At 43.3% G+C, this 23,172-nt stretch overlaps 1 protein-coding gene across 4 annotated transcripts in view; it reads right to left on the bottom strand.

Annotated features, from left to right (window-relative positions):
• The window catches only part of NDUFAF7 (NADH:ubiquinone oxidoreductase complex assembly factor 7), a 262,505-nt gene that overhangs the window by 219,212 nt on the left and 20,121 nt on the right, over nucleotides 1-23,172 (bottom strand). For 3 of the 4 annotated variants that reach the window (XM_056566974.1, XM_056566973.1, XM_056566975.1), the window contains exon 2: nucleotides 16,600-16,751. The exons of the other annotated variant lie outside the window; for it this stretch is intronic. In XM_056566974.1, the coding sequence (XP_056422949.1) occupies nucleotides 16,600-16,751 (152 nt within the window). The remainder of the gene's footprint in view (nucleotides 1-16,599; nucleotides 16,752-23,172) is intronic. 4 annotated transcript variants of the gene reach the window in all.

Raw genomic sequence — 23,172 nt, 5'->3', positions numbered from 1 at the left:
CACATCCAGAGGACAAAGCAGCAGTTGTAATATGGCCAACATCAAAATCACTGCCAGCCAGAGTCCTCCCTCACCTACGAACTGCTCCGCTGACACACGGCCGTCTACGCATGCGCGGGACGGCGGTGGTCCGCGGACAGGGGGACTGCAGCGCCTACAAGGTACCTCCACAGCCCCTCCCACGCCGACCCGAGAACCTGCCAACTGCAGCGCAACACGGCGACAGCCACCAGGGACCTCAACGATATTCGGAATACAATACCAGCACGCATCCACGTCCGGACGGCACGGAGCGCCAGTACCGGACCCAGTGACTCTCAACCACGGAAAAACTCATAATCACCTGTTCCCCCCTGCTATAGACTCACAGAACAATGACATTATGAGCATTTTTAAACAGTATTTATAACACTGCAAAGCACATTGTCTTTTTATTCATCTTTATTTACCTTTCCCATTGCTCCTCCCTGACACGCACACCTGTCAGTGACGTCACCCGACCAGCCCACATTCTGGGCTTTCTCGCGTTTTTTTTGTGCATATAAAAAGCATTATGTTACTTGTCTCTGTACCCATGACCTGAGGAAGAGGGGCGATCCCTCGAAACGCGTTGTCTGTCCTTTATGAAGCAATAAAGACTGAATTCTTTATCACACCTGAAGTCTCTCACCTAATTGAACACCAACACGGATCCTGCGAGCGCCAGAGAAGTATCCGATTTTTCCATTCTGTGACCTCTGCCATGGGCACAGAACTCGCAACATTTTTCTGTTCGATTACAGGTCAGCAAACAGCTACTGTAGCGCATAACTAGGACACTCTTTTTATACACCGGAGGCTGACATTTTATGTGCCCGTACTTTTAATGAATGAAAAGTATGTCAGAAAACAGCGCCTTCTTAGCGCATGGTTGCGATATCCCCTTCTATATACTGGCAACTACACCCGAGAATTTTTAGGAATGAAATGTGTCTCAGATACCAGTGATTCCACAGCGCATCGTTTGACACTTTTTTCACCTACCGGCAGCCGGACCTGTAGTTTTTATGTATGAATTATGTGTCAGAATATTATTTTATCATAGAGCATTACTATGACACTCCTCTTTACACACAGGCAGCTGAACCTGCGGCTTTTATGAAAGAATCATGTATCACAAGCACCATGATCATAGCGCACAGCTATGACACTTCTCCTTTACACACCCACGGCTGTGCCCGGGTGTTTTTATGAATGAATTACACGTCAGAAGACAGCGCTACTACAGCGCACGGTTATGACACACTCCTTTCACACACCGGCGGCTGATTTTTGCACCTACTTTTTAGTCTATATATACTGTCTATAAGTGTTTGTATGTACTTCTGCCGGGGTCATTGAGAAAGAGGTAATACACCTCAAAACGCGTTTGCAAGGCAAATAAAGAAATCTTAGACCATACACAAGTCTATTCAAGTTATTTCTTCAGCGGTTTGCGGCACCTAACCGGAGAACTTTTTTCTATTGCTGCCCCTTTGAGAAATATAACTTATTTGGAATATCCATTTTCCTTATAAGCAGAGAGCTTCAAAGTTGAAAATTTAGCTTTTTTTTTATTTATTTATTTATTTTTTTCATCAAATTTTAGAATTTTTCACCAAGAAATGATGCAAGAATCAATAAAATTTTACCACTAACATAAAGTAGAATATGTCACGAAAAAACAATCTCGGAATCAGAATGAAAGGTAAAAGCATACCAGAGTTATTAATGCTTAAAGTGGCAGTGGTCAGATGTGCAAAAAATGGCCGGGTCCTTAAGGTGAAAATGGGCTGGGTCCTTAAGGGGTTAAACAGAGTTTCATAATTGCGCAGTGTTGTTCTAATATTGTTCCTCATAGATATTCCTTTGACATTGTCAGTAAAAACACCTTAAAGGGGTACTCTGCTGGAAAAACTTTATTTATTCAACTGGTGCCAGAAACAGATTTGTAAATTACTTCTATTAAAAAATCTTAATCCTTCCAGTACTTATTAGTTGCTGTATGATCCACAGGAAGTTCTTTTCTATGGGGATTTGCTCCTACTCTGGACAGTTCCTGACATGGACAAAGGTGTCAGCAGAGAGCACTGTGGTCAGACAGAAAGGAAATTCAAAAAGAAAAGAACTTCCTGTGGATCATACAGCAGCTGATAAGTACTGGAAGGATTAAGATTTTTTAATAGAAGTAATTTACAAATCTGAAAAAATGCAAATTTTAATAAAAAACAGAAATATCAATATAAAATAGTAGTTAAAAGATCAGAGCATTAGTAATATTAAACTGTCACTGGGCCCTAATGACAGATAGATGTTGAAGCAACTACCTAAAGAATTCTAGAATAGTCCATGGATATTGCTCCGAATTGGACTGTTAGTCCGGCAAAAAAATAGTAGATGTTTCAAATGATGGCACAATTGTTAGAGTGGCATTAGATGGATTCGCTCACAGTTTGTATACAATGAATGGAACAGTCTCACCCTAGCTGCTGGTTCCGCACTGCGGCGGGCCAATGGAAACAAGTGCTGTATTCTCTGCGATGTTCTCGGCGTGAATGCTTTGGCAGTTGGAGGGTTCCGGCAAGGAGCTCCCTCGTAAGCGGTCCGTGGTGTCAGCAAACACCGATGTCAGTAACGGATTCACACTAGAAGCAGCAGACTTGTGGTAGGCTCAGTGAGCGAGATCAGTAGTTAGTGCAGCAGGTGACTTGGGTTGCGAACTTCCGTGCCGGCTTAAGTTCAGATGTTGTTGGTAATTAAGGTAGTGCTTGTATATCGCTCTGTTCAGATGAAACGGCCTAGACGCATTTCAGGGTGCTCAAATTGACCCCTTCTTCAGTAGGCAAGTATGGAAAATAGTACCTATGCATCCTTTATATACTGGATACACATGTGTCCTTCATTAGGGAGACAGAGAAAAACTGTGGAATAGACTTGGAAATAAAACATGGTTAGTGGATTTTCGATCGCTACCTTTATATGGATATAAGACTTTACTCAAGCTCTCTATTTAACTAAATATTGGATATAACCACACAATAGATATCATAATATCTTTCTTGATAGTTGATCCTTATCAAACAAAACACATTTTTTGTATAGATATAAACACAAACGAAATACACACATTAAAACTGGCTCAGACATCAACAAATAAAACGCATGAGGAATCCGACGTGTGAATAGGGGCCAAAAAAGTGTATTATGAAGGTTGCAAAAGTGGTATATGAATAGGAAAACAATTGTAGTTGTGATTTGTTGAAGTTGTTGAATGATACTAGTGTCAAAATCCAGTATGATTCTAACTATGATTGTGGATATAATCACAAAAGGAACTAACACAGTGCTGACTGGGAATCTATTTAAATGTGTGGTTATGAAATAAATCTAATGTGGTTTTGAACGTAAGGAGTGATAGGAATGAATAAAAAAATAAAATTGTAATAAAGAAAAGAATAATAAAGAGGTAAATAAATGAAAATAAGATATAAATACAGAATGTGAATTGGTGTTAATCATATTGATCTGAAATGCTAAAAGTACGTGGAAATATGACACTATTTAGATCTACGGATAATGGATTCAACTGAATTTCAACAGACTCAAATCATACAAAATTATTTGTAGTAAAAGATTGTTATATACAGGAAAAATATGTGAAAAAAATAAAAAATTCTTGTTTCTTCGTATTTTTTCAAAACATTGGCAGATATCTATGAGAGACACCCATAGGCATCGGCAACCGCCGCACAATTAAAAAATGGTGGGTGCCGGTGCCCAAGCGGGTCTCTCAAAGAAAAGCAAACAATTCAACGCTGGAATTCAGCCCTTTGGGCTCTATGGTGTCAAATTCGAAGATTTTTTTGCTCTCTGCTTTTGACATTTTTAACATAAAGCTCCCTCCCCGCCAATCTTTTTTGATAGTTTGGAAGCCTGTGAATTTTAAGCTAGATGGATCTTTGTGGTGTACTTTTGTAAAATGAGCAGATAAGGGGTGTTTATGTTCTCCCTTCTTTATATTATTAATATGTTCTGCTATTCTGGCTTTTAATTGTCACTTAGTCCTTCCCACATATTGTTTACGGCAACCGCATTCCAAAATGTATAAAACCCCTTTTGTATTACATGTAATACAAAAGGGGTTTTATACATTTTGGAATGCGGTTGCCGTAAACAATATGTGGGAAGGACTAAGCGACAATTAAAAGCCAGAATAGCAGAACATATTAATAATATAAAGAAGGGAGAACATAATCACCCCTTATCTGCTCATTTTACAAATGTACACCACAAAGATCCATCTAGCTTAAAATTAACAGGCTTCCAAACTATCAAAAAAGATTGGCGGGGAGGGAGCTTTATGTTAAAAATGTCAAAAACAGAGAGCAAAAAAATCTTCGAATTTGACACCATAGAGCCCAAAGGGCTGAATTCCGGCGTTGAATGGTTTGCTTTTCTTTGAGAGACCCGCTTGGGCACCGGCACCCGCCATTTTTAAATTGTGCGGCGGTTGCCGATGCCTATGGGGGTCTCTCATAGATATCTGCCAATGTTTTGAAAAAATACGAAGAAACAAGAATTTTTAATTTTTTTCACATATTTTTCTTATTGTATATAACAATCTTTTACTACAAATAATTTTGTATGATTTGAGTCTGTTGAAATTCAGTTGAATCCATTATCCGTAGATCTAAATAGTGTCATATTTCCACGTACTTTTAGCATTTCAGATCAATATGATTAACACCAATTCACATTCTGTATTTATATCTTATTTTCATTTATTTACCTCTTTATTATTCTTTTCTTTATTACAATTTTTTTTTTTATTCATTCCTATCACTCCTTACGTTCAAAACCACATTAGATTTATTTCATAACAACACATTTAAATAGATTCCCAGTCAGCACTGTGTTAGTTCCTTTTGTGATTATATCCACAATCATAGTTAGAATCATACTGGATTTTGACACTAGTATCATTCAACAACTTCAACAAATCACAACTACAATTGTTTTCCTATTCATATACCACTTTTGCAACCTTCATAATACACTTTTTTGGCCCCTATTCACACGTCGGATTCCTCATGCGTTTTATTTGTTGATGTCTGAGCCAGTTTTAATGTGTGTATTTCGTTTGTGTTTATATCTATACAAAAAATGTGTTTTGTTTGATAAGGATCAACTATCAAGAAAGATATTATGATATCTATTGTGTGGTTATATCCAATATTTAGTTAAATAGAGAGATTGAGTAAAGTCTTATATCCATATAAAGGTAGCGATCGAAAATCCACTAACCAGGTTTTATTTCCAAGTCTATTCCACAGTTTTTCTCTGTCTCCCTAATGAAGGACACATGTATCCAGTATATAAAGGATGCATAGGTACTATTTTCCATACTTGCCTACTGAAGAAGGGGTCAATTTGAGCACCCTGAAACGCGTCTAGGCCGTTTCATCTGAACAGAGCGATATACAAGCACTACCTTAATTACCAACAACATCTGAACTTTAGCCGGCACGGAAGTTCGCAACCCAAGCCACCTGCTGCACTAACTACTGATCTCGCTCACTGAGCCTACCACAAGTCTGCTGCTTCTAGAGTGAGTCCGTTACTGACATCGGTGTTTGCTGACACCACGGACCGCTTACGAGGGAGCTCCTTGCCGGAACCCTCCAACTGCCAAGGCATTCACGCCGAGAACATCGCAGAGAATACAGCACTTGATTCCATTGGCCCGCCGCAGTGTGGAACCAGCAGCCAGGGTGAGACTGTTCCATTCATTGTATACAAACTGTGAGCGAATCCATCTAATGCCACTCTAACAATTGTGCCATCATTTGAAACATCTACTATTTTTTTGCCGGACTAACAGTCCAATTCGGAGCAATATCCATGGACTATTCTAGAATTCTTTAGGTAGTTGCTTCAACATCTATCTGTCATTAGGGCCCAGTGACAGTTTAATATTACTAATGCTCTGATCTTTTAACTACTATTTTATATTGATATTTCTGTTTTTTATTAAAATTTGCATTTTTTCAGAAACCATCTGTCTCATTTTTTATTCATTGTGTACCCAGTAGGGTGATATTATTGAGGTGTGGTTAAATTTGCATACTTGATCTTTCATTATTTGATCGGTGGGGACCGATTTTTATCCACATTAACCTCGAATATCCCAGGTTGTGAGCTGCACACACAGTCTCTTTTTTTCCCCTTTAATTTACAAATCTGTTTAACTTTCTGGCACCTGTTGATATAAAAAAAAATGTTTTTCAGTGGAGTACCCCTTTAACCCCTTAACAACGCAGGACGTAAATGTACCTGGTGAAGTGGTACTTAATGCACCAGGATGTACACTTACGTACTATACATAACCGCGAGCATCAGAGCGGTGCTCGGGTCATGTGCAGCAGGTCCCGGCTGTTGAAAGCAGCCAGGGACCCGCCAGTAATGGCCAACATCCACGATCAGGCGGATGTTCCCCTTTAACCCCTCAGATGCTGTAATCAATACAGATCACAGCATCTGCAGCGCTGCGGTCACTAAAATGGATGGTCGGATCGCCCGCTGCGCTGCCACAGAGATCCGATCATCCAGAACGGCAGACTGAGGTCCCCTCACCTGCTTCAGCTGCCTTCCACTGGTGCTCTGCTCTGGTCTGAGATCGAGCAGACCAGAGCAGAAGCTGACCGATAACACTGATCACTGCATAGCACTGAACAGTATTACCAATGGAATGATTGTTATAAATAGTCCCCTATGCAGACTATTAAAGTGTAAAAAAGTAAAAAAAATAAAATTACAAATAAATAAAAATGGGGGGCGTGGCTTGGCACGCTGGCGGATGGTTGCATGTTCTGAGAGCTCCGGCCAGGTCACAAACTTAAGGGCTTACTAAGACATGATGGGAGGCAGAAACAAGCAGAAAAAGTCAGACAGACCTGCAACTGACAGCCAGGAACCGGCAGGTACAATTGCAGCCTTCTTATGATCTCGGGAAGCACAGACCGGGGCACAGGAACTCAGGCCCCCCTCGCCGCTAACTTCCACCATGATGCAGGCGGATCCCGGCACTGTGAGCGCAGGGCCGCATGAAATAGCGGCGCTGGACGCTCACACAGCTCCACTGAGCGCGGAAGAAGCGGCTCCAGCAGCCGTGGGGACCAGTGAAATTGGAGGTATGCCCGCAAATACTCCCCGCTCCCTCCCTAAAGTTACACTTTACCTCTTCCTCGACTGCTTCCTGCCCCCTCCAGCTTTGAGAGCCTCCACAGCATACTTCCTCTGTCCTCCAGCCTGGGGCACATGAACTGCCAGCATCCCTGACTGAGCAGCCGGCTGTCACTACCCAAAGGGTGAAGGGGGCCAGTGCTCTGCATTAGGGATCGACCAATATCGTTTTTTTTAGGGCCGATACCGATACTCTGTGGAGGATAGGGCCGATAGCCGATAACTTATACTGATATTCTGGTATAAAAGTTATAGGCTATTCATCCCCCAACCCCCCGCCGGGCGCTTTAAATCAATTAACTGCAGCGGCTTTTGTGGTGCCAGAGACCGCCTTCTCTCCCCTTGCCTGTCCTGGGGTCCTCCTGAGCCCTATCAACACCACCGCCCCCCACCACCACCACCACCACCGAACCACATGCCCCCCCCCACTGCACCGCCCCGGCCAGAGATCACCGCCGCTGCCCCATTGCCTCCCCCATCCCCGGTTTTATAATTACCTGTTCCTGGGGTCCGCGCTACATCTGGTTCCAGCGGCATCCTCCTGAGCTATCACTGTGCGCACGGACGGTGACGTCGCGTTGAGGACGTCACTCATCATTGCGCAGCTCACAGCGTAACACAGGACGCCGCAGGAGCCAGAAGTAGCCCGGGCCCTGGTATATATAAAAACGGGGATGGGGGAGGCAATGGGGCAGTGGTGGAGGTCTCTGGCCTCCCAGGTGGTTTCTGCTCCGAGCTCTCCTGAATCATGGTAAGTTTTTCATACCCCCACATCTACCACCTGGCTGACATCAAAGTGACAACACTCAACATCAAGGGGTTTAACACGCCTGAGAAAAGGGCCCAACTCCTCTACACGTTCCACAAGCAACGAGCACATCTCTGTCAGCAGGAGACCCACTTTAAAACAGACAATCTTCTCTCCATCTCCACTAGGTATTACTCTACTTGGTTGCATAGCACCAATTCTGAGGCCAGGACGAAGGGAGTTTCCCTAGCTTTTCACAAATCCCTCCCGATAACTGCTTCCTTAATTGATACTAACACCCGTTATGTCTTCGACAACTGCGAGTTAGCTGGCCAACGACTTACTGTTGCCTCAGTATATGCTCCTAATCGTGATCAGGTGCCCTTTCCTGTCAAGGCGCTGGACTTGCTTGTGGGATTTGCTACGGGTCCCATAATCCTCTGTGGGGACCTTAACCTCTCGCTCTCCCCTCTATTGGATACCTCCATAGGTCATTCATATCTATCCTACAGCAAGTTGCGCGCATTGAAAAGGAAATGACACCAAATGCAACTCTGATGTGTGGCGTGCTCTCCATCCTGGTACTCGTGATTATACCTTTTTCTCTCATCCCCGTCAGTCAAACTCCAGAATAGACTACGTCTTTTGCCCACACCATCTACTACCGACAGTCATCTCCACAACCATCGGTGTTATGACCCAGTCGGATCATGCACCAGTCACATTCACTTTCTCCCCTCCATCTTTGGCTAAACCCCATGCCACTTGAAAACTTAATGAGTCTCTGCTCACGGATCAGCTTTGCCTCCAAGAGCTTAACCCCTTAAGGACCAGGTTTTTTTTTCGTTTTTGCACTTTCATTTTTAATATAGGTTGGATTTTGTCGTACTTCTGAAAAAAAAATCATAAACTACATGCAGGAAAATTTATACGTTTAAAATTGTCATCTTCTGACCCCTATAACCTTTTTATTTTTCCGCTTATGGGGTGGTAAGAGGGCTCATTTTTTGCATTGTGATCTGAAGTTTTTAGCGGTACCATTTTTGTATTGATCAAACTTATTGATCGCCTTTTATACATTTTTCATGATATAAAAAGTGACCAAAAATACACTATTTTGGACTTTGGAATCATTTTGCACGTACACCATTGACCATGCGGTTTAATTAATGATATATTTTTATAATTCGGACATTTACGCACGCGACGATACCACGTTTATTTTTATTTACACTGTTTTTTTTTTTAATGGGAAAAAGGGGGTTGATTCAAACTTTTATTAGGGGAGGGGTTAAATGATCTTTATTCACTTTTTTTTTGCAATAAATAGGGAGCTATAACACTGCACACACTGATCTTTTACATTGAAAACTGGTTTCTCGTAGGAAACCAGTGATCAATGATTCTGCCGCTTGACTGCTCATGCCTGGATCTCAAGCACTGAGCAGTCATTCGGCGATCGGACAGCATGGAGGCAGGTAGGGATCCTCGGCTGTCTTGTAAGCTGTTCAGGATGCCGTGATTTCACAGTGGCGATCCCGAACAGCTCCCTGAGCTAAACGGCATGGTTTTATTTTCACTTTAGGCATGGCAATCAACTTTGAACGCAGCGTCTAAAGGGTTAATAGCGCGCGGCACCACTATCAGTGCTGCATTGTTAGAGGCCGGGCCTGACCCGCTATGACACGTTGTAGAAAGTGAAAGGACTCAGAACGTACCGGTACGTCCTTGGTCCTTAAAGGGTAGCTCCCACCATCCTCTTTTTTTTTTCTTTCTGTCCCTGCCTATTGCCCATCTATCCCTAACCCCTCCCTGCCTTTATTTTTATTTATTTTTTATCTTAAAAATGGCATTTTGTCTGCCTGGTAGTGTGCTCACTACCAGGCAGACTTCCCTAGCAGGCACCACGTCACTGATGCCTGCTGGGGGCAGACTTCCGCCCTTAGTTCTCCTGACAGGGTGCCTCCAGCTGTTTCACCACTACAACTCCCAGCATGCCCCGACAGCAAATAGATGTCAGGGCATGCTGGGAGTTGTAGTGGTGAAACAACTGGAGGCACTCTGTGTTGGAAGACACCCAGCCCCCGACCAATATCACCCCCCCTCACCTGTGCCGGAGCATGAGCGGGGGTCCGTAGCAAGCAACAAGCGTGTGCCCGGCTTCCTGTCATGCCCGTACACTCTGTAAACTGTCTCTATGTTTCTGGAGGATTGAAAGTCCTCCAGAACCATAGAGAGAGTTACCAGAGTGTAGGAGCATGACAGGAAGCTGGGTACACGCTTGTTGCTCAGTGTGTGATGGGCCCTCCTGTAAATGGCGCCCCCCTCTCCGTATAACGCGCTCCCCCCGGTAATGACAGGACACAGCTGCAAGGAGCAGAGGGGAGGCGGCGTATCCCCACTGGAGCCGCAGTTGTAAGGAGAAGTAAGAGCCATGTGCCTCCCTGCTGCAGGGAGAATATGCAGCAGGGAGGCAGCCAGTGTGAGAGTCCAGGGAGCCAATGCGCAGCCCTGGATTTCACTGTGCTCGTTCTCGCCAGGCTCAAATGAGACAAAATTCTGTAGTGATGTCACTGCCGAATGCATTCGGCCACTAGGAGGGCGACCCCTAGTGGCCGAATTTAAAAGTGATTTTAAACTGGTTTAAAATCACTTTTTTTAATTAAACTATTTTAGAGATATGTTGTAGTACTTAAGTACTACAACATATCAATTTTTTTATTTCATGACAGTGCCCATTTAAGAGGTTAAATTCTCGGTAAACAACTTTATACAAGTTCACAGTGAGGACACTACGACCCCGGCAATACGCTGGGACACCCTTAAATGTGTTCTGAGAGGTGTCCTCATCAGGCATGGGGCTAGGTTAAAGAGAGAAAAGGCAGCTAAATTCTGTTCCCTCGCAGCTCAACTTTAAACTCGAGTCCCTCCATAAACAGTAGAGCAGACGCGACCCTCCGTGAATTGATCAGGGTCAGGCGTGATCTACTTAAACACATGCAGGAAGGGTACAGATGTTATAGGCAGCTAACAGACAAAATCTTCTATGAATGGAGGACAAGGCGGGACGGATCCTCACCAGGGCCTTGAAGGAAAAGAGATCCTCCTTGTTTGTCCCCTCCATTCGTACCCCCTCTGGTTCCCTCTCCCACTTGACATCGCTGATGCGTTTTGCTCATACTATTCCTCTTTGTACAACCTGATGAAACCCGGCCCCCCCCATCTATGCCCACGTCACCATATTCTCCTGGCTCCTGTCCCCCCACCCTCCCGGAATACATTGCCTCTACAGCACTTCCACCCCTCCCATCAGAGGCCGCCCAGGCTCTGGAGGCCCCGTTCTCACCAGTAGAGTTGGACCTAGTGATCTCAAATTTGCCAGCTGGGAAAAGCCCAGGCCCAGATGGCTACACTGTCAAATTTTACAAAACACTCCGCTTCGAACTCTCGGGTCCCCTCCTAATGGCCCTCAATACTATCTCTGCCTCTTCATTGCCCCCCCCCCCCCAGTCTTTTCTTCATGCCTTCATCACGGCCATACCTAAGGAAGGGAAAGACCCCTCTCAGTGCTCGAGCTATCGCCCGATCTCCCTGCTTAACACGGATGCTAAGATCTATGCCAAATTGATAGCCAACAGGCTTGTTGTCCACCTGGAGGCCTTGATCCACCCTGATCAGGTGGGCTTTGTTCGCCATCGTGAAGCCAGAGAGAACACTCAAAGTGTTCTCAGTAATACACCATGCTCTCAGAAAGCAGACCCCCATTTTTCTGCTCTCTTTAGATGCCAAAAAAGCCTTCGATAGGGTGGATTGGGACTTCCTGGAGGCTACCCTGTCGCAAATCAGTATGGGACCATTGATGAAGGCACATATTCTGGCTCTATATATACGTCCCTAGGCTCAAGTGCGGGTCAATGGCCTGCTTTCCCTTCAGTTTGACATTTGTAATGGCACGAGGCAGGGCTGTCCATTATCCCCGTTGCTCTACGTCCTCTGTATGGAACATCTCCTTACTGACATTCGTCAGAACCCAGTCATCAAGGGTCTTGTCACTCTGTGTCATTACAAATGTTCAGCCTTTGCTGACGACCTTCTCCTATTTCTCCCTCCGCAGATATTCAGTATACAGCAATTATAAAATAAACCCGACTAAGAGTGAAGCTCTTAATATATCGCTACCTCCTCCCCTGGTTCAACAATTGAGGAATTGAGGGAGAAGATGTGGTGGAGAAAAAGTTTAGCAAGCTGCGGTGCCAATGGTAACCCTGGCAGGGGTACAAAATTAGCCATTTTAGAGAATCAGTCTACTACAACCCAAATGACTGTATTGCCGCCAGAGGAAGGAAGGTAATAAAGTCCATGGCAATATCGGACCAAGATCGCTCTGGAACTGGCAAAGGTTGTAGAAGTCCTGCAGGTTTGGAACGAGGGGTCTTGTCCCGGGCACAGACTGTAAAGGAACGGACAAAGTCACCGAAGTCCTGTTTTAAAGTTGGCCACCAATACTGCTGGGATATGAGTTGTAAGGATTTTTTCGGATACCGGCATGGCCGGCCAACAATGATGAATCACCCCATTTCAAGATTCGAAGTCTGAGACGGGGAGTTACTTAACACTTTCCAGTATAAGTTTGCAGTGGTTGCTGGAAGACAGGTGCCAGACGAGGAAGGCGCTGAGGTCATGCAGACTCCCTATCTTGGCGTAATTCCTCATGTCGCTCAGAGAAACGGATATCAATCCAGGATGCCAAGTGTATTAATTCATTAAGGTTAGATGGCAATTCCAGGGCAGCAAGGACATCCTTGATATGACTTGATAATCCTTCTCTTGAAGTAGCGCAAAGAGCTTCATTATTCCATGACAACTCCGATGCCAGAGTACGAAATCGTATGGCATACTCGCCCACAGAGGAGTTGCCCTGAGATAGACTCAGCAATGCAGACTCAGCGGAGGAAGCTCAGGCTGGTTCTTCGAAGACACTTCCAAATTCCGAAAGGAATGCCTGGAGATTAGTAGTGAGAACTTCACTGCTATCCCAAAGCGGAGTTGCCTAGGCCAAAGCCCTTCCTGTTAAGAGACTGATGATGAAGGCCACTTTTGCTCGTTCCATAGGGAACTGTTCCGCCATGAGTTCTATGTGCATGGAGCACTGAGTCACGAAACCACGACAGGACTTGGGATCCCCATCCTATTTCTCTGGAAAAGACAAGCAGAGTTTTGATCCGGAGACAACTGCAGGAGCGGGTGGCAAGACCAGAGCAGGAGGATGCTTTGGCTGTTGTTGTTGAGCACTGAGTAACTGCTGCATCATGGCTGATAACTGGCTCAACTGCTGTGCCTGCTGGGCCAACTGCTGTGACTGGAGCAAAACGATGGAAGCAAGATCCAGATTATCTGGCAGAGGAACCCCAGCAGGATCCATGGCCGGATCTTGCTGTTACGGTGCTGGATGTGGATCCTCTAACCTTTGTAGTTGATGACTCGGACCGTATCGTGGAGCAGAGTCCAAGGTGCCGCTGGTCTTCACCAGAGCCCGCCGCAAGGCCAGACTGGCTTGCTGCGGCAGGCGACACCCAGGTTGCAACCGCCGACACGGCTCAACCACAAAGGTAGCTGGGTTAGGCGAGGTACCAAAGGATAAGGCAGTAACGTAGTCAGACTTAGCAGAAGGTCAAGGCAGGCAGCAAAGGTGCAAAGTCAAATACTGTAGTGGGAAGGTCTGGATACATGGATAAGGCAAACAGGCAATATGGAACGCTTAATCTCAGGCTAGGGGCACTGAAGATCAGGCAGGGAAGTGGGGGAGGTGCTGGAACTTTATAATGTAGTGACAGTTATTATAGGCTTACTGGCCCTTAAATTTCAGAGCTCCGGGACGCACGTGCCGGAGCGGAGACACAGAGGAGAAGCGGCAGCGGAATATTGTGAGTGACAGGCTGGGATTTGCATGCAGGCGCGTCCAGCGGGACTTCACTCCTTTTTATCTGCTTTCAAGTGTGATTTTTATATTGCCCACACCTGTTACTTGCCCCAGGTGAGTTTAAAGGAGCATCAAATGCTTGAAACAATCTTATTCATCACAGTTTTGAAATGGGAAATGGTGCCAATAATTTTGTCGAGCCCATTTTTGGAGTTGGTGTGACATTATGTCCAATTTGCTTTTTTCCCTCCCTTTTTTTGGTTTAGATTTTTAATACACACAAAGGGAATAAACGTGTATAGCAAAACATGTTTTACTGCAATCCTTTTCTGTGAGAAATACTTTGTTTTCTTGAAAAATTTACAGCCATGAATGTATTTACTTGCTATCATTGCTCAGTGAGGTTTTTTTTTATTTTTTTTTTTTTATTTTTTTTTTTTTTTTACACTTTTATAATTCTCACAAGGGAATATTTATTGCAATCTTTAGATTGCATATCCAGATCAGTGCTATGCATAGGCATTACCTACAATTGAACCACCTTAGGTGGTCACTAAAACCCTAATTTCCCAACCACAGATAGGGGTGCAACATATATTATCTTTCTTGGAAAAAAAAAAAAAAAGAGACACACACATTTAACCAATGTTAAAGTCAAAGTTTTTCAGTTTTTGCATTTTTGTTTTTTCCTCCTTACCTTTTAGAAATCATAACCTTTTCAATTTTCCACCTAAAAATCCATATGATGGCTTATTTTTTGTGCCACCAATTCTACTTTGTAATGACATCAGTAATTTTACCAAAAAATCTACGGCGAAGTAAAAAAATAAATAAAATAAAAAAAATCATTGTGCGACAAATTTGAAAAAATAAATAAATAAAAACACACTTATTTTTTTTATTTTTGGGGGCTTCCGTTTCTACGCAGTGCATTTTTGGTAAAAATGACAGCTTCTTTTTATTCTGTATGTCCATACGATTAAAATGATACCCTACTTATATAGGTTTGATTTTGTATTACTTCTGGAAAAAATCATAACTACATTCACGAAAATTAATGTTTAAAATTGTCATCTTTTGACATCTACAACTTTTTTATTTTTCTGCATATGGGGCGGTATGAGGGCTCATTTTTTGCGCTGTGATCTGAAGTTTTTATCGATACCATACTTATTTTGATCAGACCCCCAAAAAAAGTGACCAAAAATATGCTATTTTGGACTTTGGAATTTTTTTACGTGTACACCATTGACCGTGCGGTTTAATTAATGATATATTTTTATAGTTTGGACATTTACGCACGAGGCGATACCACATATGTTTACATTTATTATTATTTATTTATTTTTTCTATTTATTTATTTTTATTAATGAGAAAAGGGGGGTGGATTCAGACTTTTATTAGGGAAGGGGTTAAATCACATTTATTAACACTTTATTATTACTTTTTTTTTTTGCAATGTTATAGCCCCAATAGGGGAATAGCAATAGCATAGTATTAATCAGTGTTATCACTGCTCGACTGCTCCCGATTGGATCTCAGGCACGGAGTAGTCATTCAGCGATGGGACGCGGAGGAGGCAGGTAGGGACCCTCCTTGTGTCCGTACAACTGATCGGGACGCCGCGGTTTCACCGTGGTGGTCTCGATCAGCCCGACTGAGCTGCCGGGAAGGTTTCACTTTCACTTCAGACAGGGCGATCAATTTTGATCGCCAAGTCTGAAGGGTTAATACCAGCATCACCGTAATCGGTCATGTCCGGTATTAGCCGCGGGTACTGGCCGTTGATGGCCGCCAGGACCGACCCGATATGACGCAGGGTCACTGCGTGACCTCGCGTTATATCGCAGGAGCTTGCACAGGATGTAAATATATGTCCTGGGCCATTAAGGAGTTAAAAACACATAGTACTATTGCACTATGAAGCAATGTGTATTCCCACCAACCTACAGTTGGTAAATGTGAGGACTGTAGCTATATTTTGAGCAATGAATGTCTAGTCTACATTTGCTTCTACAAATACAGTGCTACTGCAGTTAAAACCACAAACTCAGCCAACCTCAACATTTTGCCACTGCTGTGGCTTTGTCAAGATGCTAAGGGGATATGCATTTATTTCAGCACGTGCTTTGTTACAGAAAAAAAACAATGCAACATGACAACACAAATACAAGCAACCTAGATGCATGTGACTGTTTTCCACCAGAGTACCCCTTTAAAGAACAAAAACCTATCTACAATTTTTTTTAAATCAACTCGCACCAGAAAGTTAAACAGATTTGTTAATTACTTCTGTTTTAATATCGTAATTCATTCAGTACTTATCAGCTGCTGTATACTCCAGAGGAAGTTCTTTTCTTTTTTAAATTCTTTTTTGTCTGACCACAGTGCTCTCTGTTGACACCTCTGTCCATGTCAGGAATTCTCCTGAGCAGGATAGGTTTGCTATGGGGATGTGCTCCAGCTCAGGAGAGTTCCTGGCATGAACAGAGGTGTCAGCACTGTGGTCAGACAGAAAATAAATTCAAAAAAGAAAAGAGCATACAACAGCTGATAAGTACTGGAAGGGTTAGGATTTTTAAATAGAAGTAAAAAAAATGTTTTTGCCACTGGAGTAAGCCATCCACTACGTATTATTGGAAAAACTGGGTATCAACTGAGAACACATACCTTTATGGGATTTGTTAAAACCTCTTTCATGTATTCAGCAACTGTAATAGGCCCTGTTGCCTTAATTCTCATAACAAGGTTTTTGAGTACTTGGTTGCAATCATCAGAGTCACCAGTACTTTGGTATCTGACAATGTGGCTCGTAGCAAATGCTGAAATATATAAAAAGAAACAAAATTATTGAAAGCATTATTGTCCCTTTTATGCCTAGAGGACACATCCTGTTTTGGCTTTAAATGGGCACTGCCAGATCCAAAAACTTTTGATACCTTTTTAATGATAAAAATGTGCTCTCTTAAAATAGCATAGCATTGATCAGCATTATTATCGATCCTCTGCTCTGGTCTGCTGGAAAGCATATCAGAGCAGAAAACCCCGGCAGAGGCAGGTGAGGGGACCTCCGTCCCCCATTTTGGCTGATCTGATCTCCGCGGCTGATCAGATCAGCCATTACAATCGATGTTTGGATCACGGCATCTAAAAGGTTTATGGTGGATTTCAGTGCGATCACTGATGTCGGCCACTAATGGCGGGTCCCTGGCTGCTGACAGCAGCCAGAACCTGCTTGTGCATAACGTGAGCACCTCTCCAGTGTTCGGGTCATGTACTGGACGTAAATGTACATCCTGGTGGTGTATGCAAGCATTGAACAGGTACTAGAAAAAAAAACTACAGGTCATGGTGCAAAATATTAGCCCTTATAGATCCCCATGTACAAAAAAATGGAAACGTTATAGGTGGTCAAAATAGGGCGATTTTAACCCATCCAGGACAAAGGGCGTACAGGTACACCCTTGCGTCCTGTTAGCAGGGTTTAAACCATTCTCACGAGCGGAAAACGCTTCAAACCCGGCGAGTCCTGGTTGTTACAAGCAGCCAGGTCCCGCGATTAATGCCGCTGATCAGGCGTATGCCCGGCATTAACCCTTTAGATGCAGTGATAAAAGTTGATTGCGGTGTCTAAAATGTGGGTTAACCGGTGCAGGTTAGCTCAGTGGAGCTGAACATTCGCCGCAACATCGCGGGTCCTGATCAGCTGAGTGGACAGCGGGAACGCCCTTACCGGCCTCCTCTCCATCCGATCTGTCTTCTGCTGCTCTTAGCCAGCCATGTATGCTGGAGCAGCAGAGCACCGATAACACATATCAATGCTATGCTATGGCATAGCATTGAACAGTGTATGCAATCAAAAGACTATGGGAACCAAAAAAATAAGTAAATAAAGTGTAAAAATAAAAGTTAAAGGGTAGCTCCCACCATCACTTTTTTTTTCTGTCCCTGCCTATTACCCATCTATCCCTAACCCCCTCCCTGTCTTTAATTTTTTTTTTTTTACATATTAAAAATGCTTTTTTGTCTGCCTGGTAGCGTGCTGACTACCAGGCAGACTTCCACAGCAGGCACCACGTCACTGATGCCTGCTGGGGCCAGCACTTACGCCCGTAGTTCACCTATACAGGGTGCCTCCAGCTGTTTCCCCACTGCAACTCCCAGCTTGCCCTGACATCTATTGGCTGTCAGGGCATGCTGGGAGTTGTAGTGGGGAAACAACTGGAGGCACCCTGTATAGGTGAACACCGGAGCACATACCTCTCCGCGCCGCGCAGCCCGCAACCCCCCCCCTGGCCCCGTTGCGCCGCTCAACTCACTCCCCCTCCCCCTTAGTTCACCCAGAGTACCCCCTCCCCGCCACGCAGCCCGCAACCCCCCCCGGCCCCGCCGCTCCGCTCAACCCACTCCCCCTCAGTTCACCTATTCAGCGTCCCTCCAGGCTTCCCCACTACAACTCCCAGGGCATGCTGGAAGTTCTAGTGGGGAAACTGGAGGCATACTGTATAGGTGAACAGTATACATAATACAGTGAACATAATACTTTACCTTGTCCCCGAGCCTGCGCGCGTCCTCTTCCTTCAAAGCGCTCGCTCCCGCCTGTCTGATTGACAGGCGGGAGCGAGCACAGCAGTGATTGAATTTCGACTCGTTGCCAGGCTTCAACGAGTCGAAATTCAGTGGTGACGTCACTGCTGAATGCATTCGGCCACTAGGAGGGCGACCCCTAGTGGCCGAAATTAAAACTGATTTTAAACTGTTTTAAAATCACTTTTTTTAATTAAACTGTATTAGAGATATGTTGTAGTACTTAAGTACTACAACATATCATTTTTTTTTTTCATGACCGTGCCCATTTAATAAAAGTAAATTAACCCCTTCCCTAATAAAAGTTTGAATCACCCCCCCCTTTTCCCATTTTTTAAATAAAATAATGTAAACAAAAATAAACATAATCATACATGGTACTGACGTGTGCGTAAATGTTCGATGAAAACTGCAGATCTCTGTGCAAAAAATGAACCCTCTTATAGCCCTGGATGCGGAAAAATAAAAAAGTTATATTGGTCAGAAGATGACAATTTTAACCCATCCAGGACAAAGGGCGTACAGGTACACCCTTTGACCCTGGTACTTAAGGACTCAGGGAATACCTGTACGCCCTGGTCCTGTTAACAGAGTTTAAACTGTTCTCACCAGCGGAGAACGGATTAAACCCTGTAGGTCCCAGTTGCCACGGGCAGCCAGGACCCACGGCTAATGCCAAGCACCGCAGATCGGGCCGATGCCCTGCATTTACCCTTTAGATGCCACGATCAAAGTTGATCATGGCGTCTAAAATGAAAAAGTGAAACAGTCCCGGCAGCTCCATCGAACTTATCAGGACTATCACGACATAATCGCAATGTCCCGATCAGCTTACTGGACATAAAGAGTCCTCACCTGCCTCTTCGTCGTCCGTTCGGCGATCTACTGCTCTATGCCTGCACAGCAGGCTAGAGCAGCAGAGCACCGGTTACACTGATCAATGCTATGCTATTGCATAGCATTGATCAGTATATGCTATCAGAAGATTGCATGTTTTAGCCCCCTGTGGGGAGCTAAAAAGTAAATAAAAGTTAATTAACGCCCTCCCTATTAAAAGTTTAAATCACCACCCTTTTCCCATTTGTTAAATAAAATGATGTAATAAAAAATAAAAATAATCATATGTGGTACCACCGCGTGCGTAAATGCACGCACGGCCGATGGTATACACGTAAAAAAATTCAAAAATTGTACATTTTTGGTCACTTTATATATCATAAAAATATTAATAAAATGGGATCAAAAAGTCCCTTCAAATTGGTACAGCTAAAAGCTACAGACCACGGCGCAAAAAATGAGACCCCATATAGACCTGTATGCGGAAAAATAAAAAAGTTATAGGGGTCGCAAGATGACAATTTTAAACATACTAATTTTGGTGCATGTAGTTTTTTTTAAGTACTGTATTTTCCGGCATATAAGACGACTGGACAACTTTTACAGTAAAAATATTGAGTTTGGGATATACTCGCCGTATAAGACTACCCCTCTACCGCGATACGGTACCTTATCATTGTTCCCCCACATTAGGTTGTAGTTCCCCCACATTAGGTTAGCAGTATAGTTTCCCCCACATTAGGTTGGCAGTATAGTTCCCCCCCACATTAGGCTGTAGTTCCCCACATTAGGTTGGCAGTATAGTTCCCCCACATTACAGTGCATAGTGAAAGTATTCGGCCTCCTTGAACTTTTCGACCTTTTGCCACATTTCAGGCTTCAAACATACATTTCAGGCTTCAAACATTCAAGATATAAAACAAAATTTTTTGTGAAGAATCAACAACAAGTGGGACACAATCATGAAGTGGAACGAAATTTATTGGATATTTCAAACTTTGTTTACAAATAAAAAACTGAAAATTGGGCGTGCAAAATTATTCAGCCCCCTTAACCCCTTAAGGACCAGGCCATTTTTCAATGTAGGACCAGAGCGTTTTTTGCACATCCGACCACTTTCACTTTAAGCATTAATAACTCTGGGATGCTTTTACCTTTCATTCTGATTCCGAGATAGTTTTTTCGCGACATATTCTACTTTATATTAGTGGTAAAATTTTGTTGATTTTTGGTGAAAAATTCCAAAATTTAATGAGAAAAAAAAAATAGAAAATTTTGCATTTTTCTAACTTTGAAGCTCTCTGCTTGTAAGGAAAATGAATATTCCAAATAAATTATATCTTGATTGACATATACAATATGTCTACTTTATATTTGCATCATAAAGTTGACATGTTGTTACTTTTGGAAGACATCAGAGGGCTTCAAAGTATAGCAGCAATTTTAAAAATTTTCACAAAATTTTCAAAAGCGGAATTTTTCAGGGACCAGTTCAGTTTTGAAGTGGATTTGAAGGGCCTTCTTATTAGAAATAACCCACAAATGACCCCATTATAAAAACTGAACCCCCCAAAGTATTCAAAATGACATTCAGTAAGTGTGTTAACCCTTTAGGTGTTTCACAGGAATAGCATCAAAGTGAAGAAGAAAATTCATAAATCTTAAATTTTTACACTCGCATGTTCTTGTAAACCCAGTTTTTGAATTTTTACAAGGGGTAAAAGGAGAGAAATCTTCTGAAAATTTGTAACCCAATTTCTCTCGAGTAAGGAAATACCTCATATGTGTATGTCAAGTGTTCGGCGGGCGCAGTAGAGGGCTCAGAAGGGAAGGAGCGACAGTGGGATTTTGGAAAGTGAGTTTTTCTGAAATGGTTTTTGGGGGGCCTGCCCCATTTAGGAAGCCCCTATGGTGCCAGGACAGCAAAAAAAAAAAAAAAAACCCTGCTATTTTGGAAACTACACCCCTCAAGGAACCTAACAAGGGGTCTGCTGAGCCTTAACACCCTACAGGTGTTTGATGACTTTTCGTTAAAGTTGGATGTGTAAATGACATTTTTTTTTTTCACTAAAATGCTGGTTTTCCCCCAAATGTAACATTTTTACAAGGGGTAATAGGAGAAAATGCCCCCCAAAATTTGTAACCCCATCTCTTCTGAGTATGAAAATACCCCATGTGTGGGTGTCAAGTGCACTGCGGGCGCACTACAATGCTCAGAAGAGAAGGAGTCACATTTGGCTTTTGGAAAGCACATTTTGCTGAAATGTTTTTTTGGGAGCATGTCCCATTTAGGAAGCCCCTATGGTGCCAGAACAGCATAAACAAAAATACATGGCCTACTATTTTGGAAACTACACCCCTCAAGGAACGTAACAAGGGGTCCGCTGAGCCTTAACACCCTACAGGTGTTAGACGACTTTGAATATGTATATGAATTTATTAATTTTTTTTACTAAAATGCTGTTTTTCACCAAAATTTTACATTTTTACAAGGGGTAATGGTAGAAAATGCCCCCCAAAATTTGTAACCCCATCTCTTCCGAGTATGGAACTACCCCATGTGTGGACGTCAAGTGCACTTTAGGCGCACTACAATGCTCAGAAGAGGAGTCACAATTGCAAATGTTGCTGAAATGGGGGGGCATGTCCCATTTAGGAAGCCCCTATGGTGCCAGGACAGAAAAAAAAAAAACACATGGCATACTATTTTGGAAACTACAACCCTCAAGGAACATAACAAGGGGTACAGGTGTTTGATAAATATTCATGAAAAATGTGTTTTTTTTACACTAAAATACTGAGGTTACCCCAAATTTTTCAGTGGTAAAAGGAGAAAATGTCATTGTAAATACATATCTTTGGAGTAAGGACATACCTCATGTCTGAGCGTAAACAGCGCGCACACCGGTCTCAGAGGTGCCGGAGATCAGTCAGGGTCCTTGAGCTTTGGCTTGCTCCTATGGAGCCAGAACAGTGGGACCCCCCTCAAGGGGCATTACATGGGGTAAATAACTGGGGTACACTAAATAGCTAAAATGGGGTACAGTGGGACATAAAATGATAAAACAGGTTATGATCCAGAGCATAGCCAAAACTAAAAAAATATGCCCACCCCAAACCCTATGCTCTGAATCCTCATTCTGGGAATATGATGTGTGTGGCTGTCCCTAACCTGTTGCCTCAAATGCGCACCCCGCTCAGGTAGAGAGAGCGCTGCGCATTTGAGGCAACATAAAAAGTCCCCGATGATAGTGACTCAGTGACCCATTTTTTTTTAAAATAAAAAATACCCCCAGAGGTCTTATCAGTTTTTTTTTATTAAAATATTTTTGGGGCAATTTTGTGGTTTTATGAGGTTAAAACTTGGAATGTACTCTGGACTTGGTACATTGGGGTCAAATTGTGGAAAATTTAAATGAAGGAGGGAAAATTTAGAACTCCATGGAAGTGTGATACTCCCTGAAGCAATCTTTAATGCAGAGACCCCGATGATCGGGGCAAGTGTCACATTGAGTGATGGTATCCTTCCGAATCCCCCTCCTGTAAAACACACTGCATCTTTACTGGGCTCGTACCTTCTTTCCAGTGTGGGGGAATTCTTCTTGGAACTGAAGGTATGTCCCTGTGTTGCTAGCGTACTGGGACAGTACAAAAGAGTTGTACATGGCAACCTGCACCATGTAGACCGCAACTTTCTTGTACCATACCCGTGTTTTCCGCATGGCGTTATATGGCTTGAGGACTTGATCAAAAATCAACTCCCCCCATATACCGATTGTAGTCCAGAATACAATCAGGCTTGAGGACCGTTGTTGTGGT

This window comes from Hyla sarda, chromosome 3, assembly GCF_029499605.1.
Source record: "Hyla sarda isolate aHylSar1 chromosome 3, aHylSar1.hap1, whole genome shotgun sequence".
Lineage (NCBI taxonomy): Eukaryota > Metazoa > Chordata > Amphibia > Anura > Hylidae > Hyla > Hyla sarda.
The sequence above is the reverse complement of the archived record's forward strand: the minus strand, read 5'-3'. Positions and strand labels throughout refer to the sequence as shown.